Source organism: Poecilia mexicana, unplaced genomic scaffold (assembly GCF_051168715.1).
Source record: "Poecilia mexicana isolate PSO_F unplaced genomic scaffold, ASM5116871v1 scaffold_6, whole genome shotgun sequence".
NCBI lineage: Eukaryota > Metazoa > Chordata > Actinopteri > Cyprinodontiformes > Poeciliidae > Poecilia > Poecilia mexicana.
The window spans coordinates 32,703,581-32,714,022 of NW_028263375.1; the positions used below are offsets into that span (position 1 = coordinate 32,703,581).

Genomic DNA, 10,442 nt, shown 5'->3' on the forward strand with positions numbered 1-10,442 from the left:
CTTCAATAAACAGCGTCTAAATGTTACAGCAGATGGAGGTGATATTACTGAGAAGATCCAGAGAAACAGAGAAGTTTGTGCTTTGCTTGTTCAACTGATACCGGTCATATTTTTAGTGGAAAAACTGATTGATAGCAGTAATGAATGACTGTTTAATTACAGTCTTAGTATTAAGAAACACAGAAATTCTTCAAGAAATCCACATTTCTCAGCTCCATAATTGTTCTAGTGAATAATATTCTCCATTTTGTTCTTGAGATGTAAAACAGATAAAGCATTGCTTTTGCAGAAAAGTGAACATAGAAAAACAAATTCAGCTGATCCAAAACCTTTTTCGGTGTAAATCCATCCATCCATCCATCCATTTTCTATACACTCTTGACGCTTAGTGGGGTCGGGAGGGTTGCTGGTTCCTATCTCCAGCTAACGTTCTGGGTGAGAGGTGGGGTACAGCCTGAACAGGTTGCCAGTCTGTTGCAGGGCAACACAGAAACAGACAGGACAAACAACCGTGCACACACACCCTCACACCTAAGGAGAATTTAGAGAGACCAATTAACCTAACAGTCATGTTTTTGGACTGTGGGAGGAAGCTGGAGTACCAGGAGAGAACCCACGCATGCAGAGAGAGAACATGCAAACTCCGTGCAGAAACTCCCAAGACCTTCTTGCTGCAAGGCAACAGCTCTACCAAATGTGCCACTGTACAGCCCTTCAGTGTAAATCTTTTTATCGAAATCAGCTTCACACAAATAAATCAAGTCTCTAGGAGTCTTGCTGTAATCATCTATTTATTTATTCTGAACCATTTTATCTGAATGATACTGTCACCAAACACTGTTAATCTGTTAAAATGGGACACCATCATCTGTTTAGTTTAAATGACTGCTCACTCCCACCTGCAGGGGGCAGTATTTCTTACACTTTCTCACACTGCTGCCTCTGCCTTACTTGATGTCAAGTTATATCTAGCCTATCTGCTTGTTCTTTTTTTATAAACTTTTTTGTCTATATGTAAATAATGGAGGGGCATTAAAAGGAAAAAATGTCCCAAAAGTCCTCATAGATATTCTTATAAGTTGCACCAAAAACATCGGTGATTTTGGTTACAGAGAAAAATTACAAAACCATCGGGATTGATTGGTTTGATAAACCTTTGGCTTACTCTTTGCAACAAGTTTGATCCAGTACCCGAACAGAACCTTAGTGTGCAAACTGGAGGCAGATTTGTTGACAGTTGGTGAGTTTTCATTCTAACATCTCTTTGGATGTTTTTTTGGTTTCTTTTTCTCCCCTCAGTCTGCAGGTTGCTCCCCTCTGGCGTCAGACTGCAGCAGTCGCCGCTCCTCTGTCTCCAGCACATCTTCTATGAGCTCTGAAGCCAAGCCTGAGGCTGAGCGTGTTCGACACCGAGAGGTGAACAAAAACACACACACACACAGAGCAGAGTCTGCCAAACCCATATCTGAACATCTGAAGCAGAACCTGGGATCCCAACAGTTTTATGGCTTAATGCTGCTGAGCAGAGAGACACTGCAGTAGGAACCTGACCTCCAGCCCTGCTGTCTGCTGCTGTGTACTTGTTTTCCAGGTGGAGAAGTTACTGCGAGCCGTTGCTGATGGCGATGTGGAGATGGTGAGTTAGTTAAACGAAGTGAGCTGATCTGAGCTCTTTTCGGTAAAGGGCGGTTTGTGAACCATTGTGTGTGTCTGGGTTTCAGATGCGCTACTTGTTGGAGTGGACGGATGAAGAGGAGGATGAAGGAGAGCTGCAGTCTGAGTCACACCTCTGTCACCCACTCTGTCAGTGTCCAAACTGTGCCCCCGCTCAGAAGGTTTGACAGGGTTTGCCTGAATAAAACTTTCTCCAGTCAGAAGACAGTTTGTGTTTGATGGTGTCTCTGGTGCCCTGCAGCTCCCTCTGCAGCTGGCTGGAGCGCTGAGCGTCAACAGCTGCAATGCAGACGGCTTCACGCCTCTCCATGTGGCCGCCCTGCATGGCCACTCATCCCTGGTGGCGCTGCTGATCCGCCACGGGGCCAACGTCAACGTCCGCACCATCCAGAGCGCCACCCCGCTTCACCTGGCCAGCCAAAACAGCCATGTTCAGGTAGGAAGGGCCCAGTGCAGGGGACAATGCTTCAGCAGGGGATGAGCCCCATAAACAGCAGATTAAGTGTAGAAGTCGGCTGAGAGACAAAGGTGTTTTCAGTTTACTAAGTTTAAAATAGAGCAATAAGGGGGGGAAAAGGCTTTTTTTTCTGTATCTTGATTCTCAGAAATATCATGATTTAGTTTCAACTTGACATTGCAGTTAACATCTGCAACTTAATATATGTTTCAATACAACTAAAATAACAAATTAAACATTAATAACTAGTGAAATATGTTTTAAGAGATTGCTATGTACAAAAACATTACTCTCAATAAATAAAATCTAATATAAATAAGTAAAAATTACACTTCTATAGCTTGCAAAAGAAGTGTAATTTCTGCACAGTGGCACAGTTGGTAGAGCTGTTGCCTTGCAGCAAGAAGGTTCTGGGTTCGATTCCTGGCCCTGGTCTTTCTGCATGGAGTTTGTATGTTCTCCCTGTGCCTGGTGGGTTCTCTCCGGGTACTCCGGTTTCCTCCCACAGTCCAAAAACATGACTGTCAGGTTAATTGGTCTCTAAATTGTCCATAGGTGTGAGTGTGTGTGTGTGTGTGCATGGTTGTTTGTCCTGTGTTGCCCTGTGACAGACTGGCGACCTGTCCAGGGTGTACCCCGCCTCTCACCCGGATCGAAGCTGGAGATAGGCACCAGCAACCCTCCCGACCCCACTAAGGGACAAGGGTGTAAAGAAAATGGATGGATGGATGGATGGATAGCTTGCAAAAGAGTATTGTTTTCATTCAATTCCTCACCGATTAGGACTTCCAAAGGAAATGCATACACACTATTTCATGATCCCTGAATTTGTGTTTGTGAACACAGTTTTTTGTTACTGTTAGGTTGTGAGGTTTCTGCTGGAGTGCAATGCCAAGCTGAACAAGAAGGATCACTATGGAAACACCTCTCTGATCCATGCGTGTCTCTGTGGGAACCTGGAAACGGTCAGCATTCTGCTGCAGGTACACGCTCAACCTAACACAGAGAGACTTTCTGGATAATAATTATTCACTAATATTCTAATGAAAAAATACATTTGTGTGTAGAGTAATGCTTTGGTGAACGTAGCAAATGTGCAGGGCAACACGGCTCTGCATGAGGCAGTGCGGGGGGGGCACCAGGCTGTGGTGGAGCTGCTGCTGAGGTCTGGGGCCTCACCCAGCCTCAGAAACAAGAGGCAGAGGACGCCGCTAGACTGCGCTTATGAGTTTGGTGGCAAGGTTGTTCCTCACACACACAACACACAGATAAACATCAGCCCACATGATTAAGTTTAAATAATAATACATTTTATTTGTATTATATGTATCTTTCTCAACACTCAATGTTACCTTACATAGTTAAACATAACTATGTAAGGTAATCTTACATATGTTTATGTAAGATTAACCTTACAACATATGTTGTAAGTTTAACATATGTAAACATACATAGTTTAACATATGTAAACTATGTTATGTTTACATAGTTAAACATAACTATGTAAGGTAACATGACAGACACAATATTGAAATACTCAGTAGAATGAAGTATGAAATAAGTTTCAAAAAGATTGCAAATCAAAGGAGGCTGCTTGAAACAGATGAGTTTTGAGTTTGGATTTCAAACGTGGCAAAGAATCTGCATTACTGAGATTGGTTCCAATTGTTAAGTTTCGCTTCAAAAAGCGATCTGATGGGACGCTGGTAAAGACTGCTGTTATGTTCAAGTTGTGCTGAAAGGAGTTAGCCTATCAGAGAAGCTATTCCAGCCTAAAGTAGCATCTCAGTGCTAAACATGTAGCAGCAACTCAGTTGTACCCAACACTAACATCAGCGACCACAGTCACATTTATAAAGTAGAAGATTCAGGAATGATCTAATTAATAAATCCAAATTACATATTCATACATAGCAGTGACGTACGGTGAGGTTCATTGCTGGTGAGGCACTGACTTACGACTTATATAGACACCATATAAGTCGTATGGAAATTTCACGCAGGCATACAACGCTGGGAGGCAAAAAGACTAATCTTTTACATGTCATCCATAGCCGCGTTAACTCAGTGAAACTTTGAAATGTAGGTATTAATTTCGTGCTATGATCCACAGCAAAGGCAAAGAAGTATTCTCCACGCTGCATGCAGACTTGTTGCCATAGCAACTGACAACAATGCCACTTAATGTTTTAGGATTTAACACCAAAAAAATATTCAAGAAATTTGCACACAGAACAGAATATTCAGTATGTTGTTGTAATACGTTTTAGGCTTAATATTTTATTAATAAATAATGACTGTGGTAGATTAGCTACCGCTTCTACTTTACTGAATTATCTAGACATACTAACTGTAGCCTACAAAACGCACATTTATTAAAAAAACTAAACAAAACATCTTATTGCTGTCTTACCTTTACTTATCAATGAAATCCATGCACCGCTAATTCTGCACAAAAATATCCATTCATCCAAAGCCAAGTCTATCCTTGGCATATCTTTTCTACTCCGTTTAAGAATCATCACAGTCTCGAAGCAAAACTTTCAGCTCTGGTGTTGTTCTTCCTTTAGTTATTATCTCCTGCTTCAATTGAAACTCCACTTTAGAAAACAGTTTAAGTGTAGAAATGTAGTCTTTCATGTTGACATCGGAAGAGAGAAGAAAACAAATCGCTGTACTTTACTTATTAGTAAATAAGTACTGCAGAGTAAGACACAGTTGAGTTAGCCATGGAGCTAGCCATACAGCTAGCCATACAGTAGTATGGCTAGCTCCATGGCTAGCTCACTGTGTCTTACTCTGCAGTTGTGGAGTCACAATATCTGGGATCATGAGCGCCCCCAGCGATGAGGCAAGAGAACTGCCTGCCTCACCTCGAGTCTGTTCTCTGCCGTTTCTGATCGCTCCTCCGCACACAAAACACGATACACACACAGTTGGTGACAAAAAAAAAACACTGTACATTATATACATAAGCTAAATTATGGAAAATCAGTCCATATATTAAATGTTTTAGCCATGTCATTGCCGGCTTACAGACAGGACGAACTTGCTCCCATAGAATGGCAGCCAGTGCAGTTAGCGAGAGGTTGCGCAATCCCAGGTGAGGCTCAGCTCGCTGCTGCCTCACCAGCTTCGCTTCTGAGCATTTGAATGGGAAAATGCGAAAATCCAGCGATTTTGAAGAAAATACTTTAGCGTAGCCAATAATCGGAATTGGTTACGCTAAAGTAAAAAATAGGTACTTTATAGTACAAACCACAGGGTAAGAATAGCAATATAAATGATTTTATTACTAATCTTCCTGCCTACCCTGACCACACGTCACTGATATATAGATATATAGAGATAGATATATAGATATCGAATTTAGAGAATCTTCAATTAACTTTATTGAGACTTTTAATCAAGTCCCACTACCAGTAGAAGACCAAACATTTGTGTGTGTTTGTGGCCCATAAATTGTTCACATTTCTCCAGAGTGTCATCAGTCTCCTGTTACGTGGCACATTACATTCTGCTTTCCTGTTTCATCTTTCAACAGAACACTGAAACTTTAAGAGCTCTGCAGAAAGCGTCAGGACTTTCACCAGAGGCTGAACCAATCAAACTCCTCTCTGTCCCCAAAGGGGCTCTGGGTAACATTAACCTGCTAACCACCGCAACTGTAACTGTTCAGATGTGTTAGCACCCTGTGTCAGCTCTGCCCTGCTCATCCTGTGTTGCAGCTCATACATTGGTGCAGCGCTTGAAGCTGCAGGATAATTCCAATGGCCGGAGACACAAACTGGCTCAGTCTGCCAGCAGGTGGATCCCAACACATCCTTCACTTTCAGAGACAGTTTAATAAGATTAACAAGGATGCACATTATCATTAATATTTTTGTATGTTTTTTTTTTGTTTTTTTTGCTTTAGAATGCAGCACATGAGACAAGGTTCATCTGGTTCTCCCCCCAGGAGTCCACCATTTCTTAACCAGGTACATCCTATCTCCCTCTGTAATTAAGACTGACTGATCAGGAGTGATCAGGATCATGAAACACTGAAAAGCTGAATGACTTTCATAGGAATCTGAAGGTTGAAGAAAATGTTTACTTAGTCAATAGTTTTGACTAAATAAACATTATAGTTTTGAATTAATTCAGTTCATAAATTAGAGGTTCTGAAATTAACTTTATTAAATTTTTTTAATCAAGTCCCATTACCAGTAGAAATACAAACTTTTGTGTTTATATTACTGCAAGATGGCATAATTTACTGAAGGGGCAGTATTATGTGAAATATTTTTTTCTTCTAGCTTTTACATCATGTTATGTTATTGCCTAATCAAAAACAAACCTGTAGTGTTACTTTGATTCGTTCATGCATGTTTGGGAATACTTTCATTTCTATGGAAACCACTCAGGCTAGCAGAGATCTGTCTTTTAAAGTTGCTCCATGGAGTTGCAGTCTCCAGTCAAGCTTCCTCCTCACAGAGCATCACTCCTCCACTCAGCTCCTTCAGACTAGCAGCAGCAGTTAGCAAACACCAGGTGGAACTGCACATCTGTTGAGCTCATTATACAATCTACTTCTCAGTGCATTAAAGGGTCAATAGAGTAACGGCGTTGTGATGATGTGCTGAAAGCTGACTGTCAGAAACAGCTGGGAGCTTCTTAAAGAGACAGAGGCCCAATTTCAAGGCATTAAATTGTGAAGTCAAATTTCTTTTAAGTCATATTTGACACACAGTTATCGCAGGAGTTACGTTCCAAAAATAAACCACAATAGGCGAAAGCCACGAAGTAGTCAGCTTTATTTTTTACAATTATTATACAGCACTATAGAACAAAACTAAAGACTGACAGGAAGTGTGTGTTTGTCTAGCAGGTGAACCCAGAGCGGAGGAGGCTGAGGCGAGGGGAGACCAGCCACTTAGGAAGCCTTGACTTCTCACCTCGTCTAAAGGAGCGGCCCCTGGTTCGTTGTCATACCCTGGATGGTGGGGCACTACCCCCAGAGCCAGCTCAGCCCCCAGCCCATTCTGAAACTGACTGACCACTTATTATAAGTCAGTGCTGTGACAGCAGCTGGTGGGGCAGTGCGAGGGCACAATCATTACCCCCTCCTCTAAATGGCTGTGTGTCACACACAGCCAAGCTCACTGCGCACACAGCCTAGCTCACTTGCTAGCTCACTGTGCAGCAAAACCCCGGCCGGTCTCTGCAGGGGTGACCTCCAAGCGGGTTATTGACATGACTGTTCTTCAACACAAATCTGCATCACTGCAGGAGGAAAAGGGGATTTCTCACACAACTCTACCAGTTTAAAGCACAATGTGTTGGGTCACAGCATTGTGATCTGGTTTTATTTGCCCCAGCTTTTAGATTTAGGTCACTTTCTTTGATTGTTTTGTGGATGCACTGTTGGACCTTTTTACACATATGCAATATTTTACTAGATTTCAGAGGTGGATATACACTGGTACGCTGGTTCTGCCCACAAAACTCCACCTTATTCCTTCTGTTTCCATTCTGATTCAGTCTGAATTTACTTCAACATAGGAAAGGTTCCCAATTTGAAAAAAGGAACATTTCAGGTCAAACGGTGTAATCCATCCTACAATCCTCTCCCACTCGACTTTCTGCAGCTTGATTTAATGTTGTGTGTGGAAGTCTGGTGGAAAAACAATATCTCCAGTTTGTTTCTGAGATTTCTTTTACTAACTTACCTTTAATATCATGAGACATGAAATAATCCATGATGAAATACTGATAGATCATTCTTACATGTTACTAAATTAAATCCAGCTGTCACATAAGTCTCAGCTCTCCCCCTTCCTGTACTTTTCTCTGCTGAATTTTTCATAGATTATGGAGTTGAATTTTTTAGGAAAATGCTTAAAGTTTTGCATATAATTTATTCAATTGTATATTGATATCTGGGTGTGCTACTCCTGCTCTTATCCTAGTTTTAGCCACTTGACTCTTCTAAAATATAACAGATATTTCACTCTTGGTTAATATGAAATAATCAAATTTTCTAGAACTAGTCTGAGTCAGATGTTTGCAAGTATAAAACAATCCCCAAATGGCACAAATTGACAAAACATCCAGCAGTAGGTGGAGCCATGTTGCACCAGGAAACCTGTATGAAAGTACCAGAACTGAAAAAGTAAAGGAATGAGAGAAGAGATGAAACTTTCTTCAAATATCCTGATTGTCATATCCTAGTTGGAGAACTAAAACTGTTACATTGTGTTTGTTTGAATCAAGCTGCTACATCTGAACCTTGTGACCACGTCTGACCCGTAGAACCTCTAATGGGAAAAAGGGATGCAGCCCGTTTCCTCATGTTGGCTTCACACTGTCTGAATAGAGTTCAGTTTAAAACCGAACATCAAATTTTATTTCAAAACGGTGCTTAGTGTTTTATTTGTCCTCAAGACCAGATGTAACTATGACTACAAGATGTCAACTATTATTGTTCATAAGCATTAGTTGGTTTCATTCTGTTCCCTGCTCAGATGTACTGATGAGTCTTCATTGCAATTTGCAACTTCTCCATTGACTTTCTGTGCTGACTCGGCTTGCTGTGAGGATATTAGTCAGTGGTCAGAGACAGAGTTTTCTGTCAGCTGATGACAGAAAATGATGTTGCTGCTCCAGCTCAGCAGCAACACATTCACATGGAAAAAGGAAGTACATCCTCTCTTTTCATTTAGAAATGTTGAAGTTTAAATGTCCAAAACTGTACAAAAACCATCCACATTAAATCACTACTTATTAATCAATTTGCAGCCAACATAGAAAAGCTTATTAAAAGTTCACTGCAGAAACTCTAGATATGATCAAAATACATACGCCCCTGGAGTTTAAAGTGAGTTTACTTCATTGACACTAGAACTCAGTTATGAAGTGTTTCATAGACTTGCCATCCTTGCATAACCTCTGATGTGCGTTTCAGAGACCCGAGGCACCAAAACACGACATAGTAAAATACATAAAGGGGTTCTCATGATAAATTGATATCTGCTGCTGGAAACTCAGGCTTTAATCTGGAGGTGGAGCTGATGTCTGATAGGATGCTGCTCCAGGCAGCTCTTTAGTGGAGGGATCTGTTTGCATGTGAACCATGTTTATCCTCAGCTGTGTTCCACCATGATGACAGCCTCAGTACTGTATGTGTTCCCTCCTGTTTTACTGCCTGATGCTGAGCTCTGCAGTCAGTCTCACGCAGGACGTCCATCATGTTTGTTCCTGTGAGTTTTTCTCCAAACCTTTAGGAAATCCTACAGAGCCAGACCTTTTTTCTGGTCTAAGCTCAGACTGTGACAGCCTGCTGTTAGTGTTTTAATTATTAATGCATTATTTTCATTTCAGGACTGAAAGTTAAAACTGTTGAATGTGCCTTATTTATTTACACCCAAAATATTCAATAAAATACATTTTGATGAAATCTATTTTTTTAAATCAATTTCATTTGTCACCCTGATATTTTAATGTTTTTGAAGTAAAAAAAAAACCCTGGTTTGTGTTAAAAATGAGTCTGTTTGTGTCTACAGTCAGTCCAGATGTTGCACGTCGCTATCTGCAGACGTTTTTAGTATCTTTAGAGAGAAAGCCAACCCTACTTTAGTTCTATAGTTTCATGTATCAGGACAGAATAAAAACATTCTGGTCTTTTTCTAAATCTAAGAAAAGTTCAACCTAATTTCAGGTGTACAAACCATGAAACCTATTTTTTTTCTTCTATTTTAGAAAGATGAAGCCAAATTGACAAGTTGTGTCTGGGGAAATTCGCTAAACACCGGCCCCAAATAAACTTTAAGTAGCTTCAGTTAAGGCTCCCCATGTTTGGATGAAATTGTTCACACTTCATCCAAACTTATTCAGCTTATTCAGGTTAGTCAACATCTGCTCAGCTCTTTTGGATCCAAGCTAATGACCCGACTCGAGCCACAGTCCAGTCTTTGTGAAGCTCTTCCAAGTCATTGAAAATGTTTTGCTTGACAGTTATGCGTGTTACTAGTCCAACTTGTCACACGTTTTCCTTCCACTCAACTTTCTATGGAAAAGACAGTTGCTACAACTGGCAGTCTTTCTCATCTGACCCAGACTGAGAGGTCTTAAAGGCTCAGGAAAACTTTGCAGGTGTTTGAGTGTATTAACTGATCAGTATGTAACACCAGGTGTTTCCAATATTTAACTTTTCACAATTTTAAAATGTTACAATATTAAAATTGTAATAATAAAAAAATAATATTGTAATAATAATAATATTACAATATTAAAATTTCCTCTTCCAATCACTTCCGTGACCATAATCATT

The 10,442-nt window shown here is 40.6% G+C and overlaps 1 protein-coding gene across 3 annotated transcripts in view; it reads left to right on the forward strand.

Annotated features, from left to right (window-relative positions):
* ankrd27 (ankyrin repeat domain 27 (VPS9 domain)) overlaps positions 1–9,573 on the forward strand; it is a 48,722-nt gene extending 39,149 nt beyond the window's left edge. For 2 of the 3 annotated variants that reach the window (XM_088006621.1, XM_088006623.1), the window contains 10 exons: positions 1,300–1,416; positions 1,592–1,636; positions 1,722–1,835; positions 1,916–2,110; positions 2,995–3,114; positions 3,199–3,372; positions 5,676–5,769; positions 5,860–5,938; positions 6,048–6,111; positions 6,999–9,573. In XM_088006621.1, the coding sequence (XP_087862747.1) occupies positions 1,300–1,416; positions 1,592–1,636; positions 1,722–1,835; positions 1,916–2,110; positions 2,995–3,114; positions 3,199–3,372; positions 5,676–5,769; positions 5,860–5,938; positions 6,048–6,111; positions 6,999–7,169 (1,173 nt within the window). In that variant the 3' untranslated portion in view covers positions 7,170–9,573. The remainder of the gene's footprint in view (positions 1–1,299; positions 1,417–1,591; positions 1,637–1,721; positions 1,836–1,915; positions 2,111–2,994; positions 3,115–3,198; positions 3,373–5,675; positions 5,770–5,859; positions 5,939–6,047; positions 6,112–6,998) is intronic. The other variant, XM_088006622.1, reaches the window with a different exon arrangement.
* Positions 9,574–10,442: the final 869 nt, after the last annotated feature.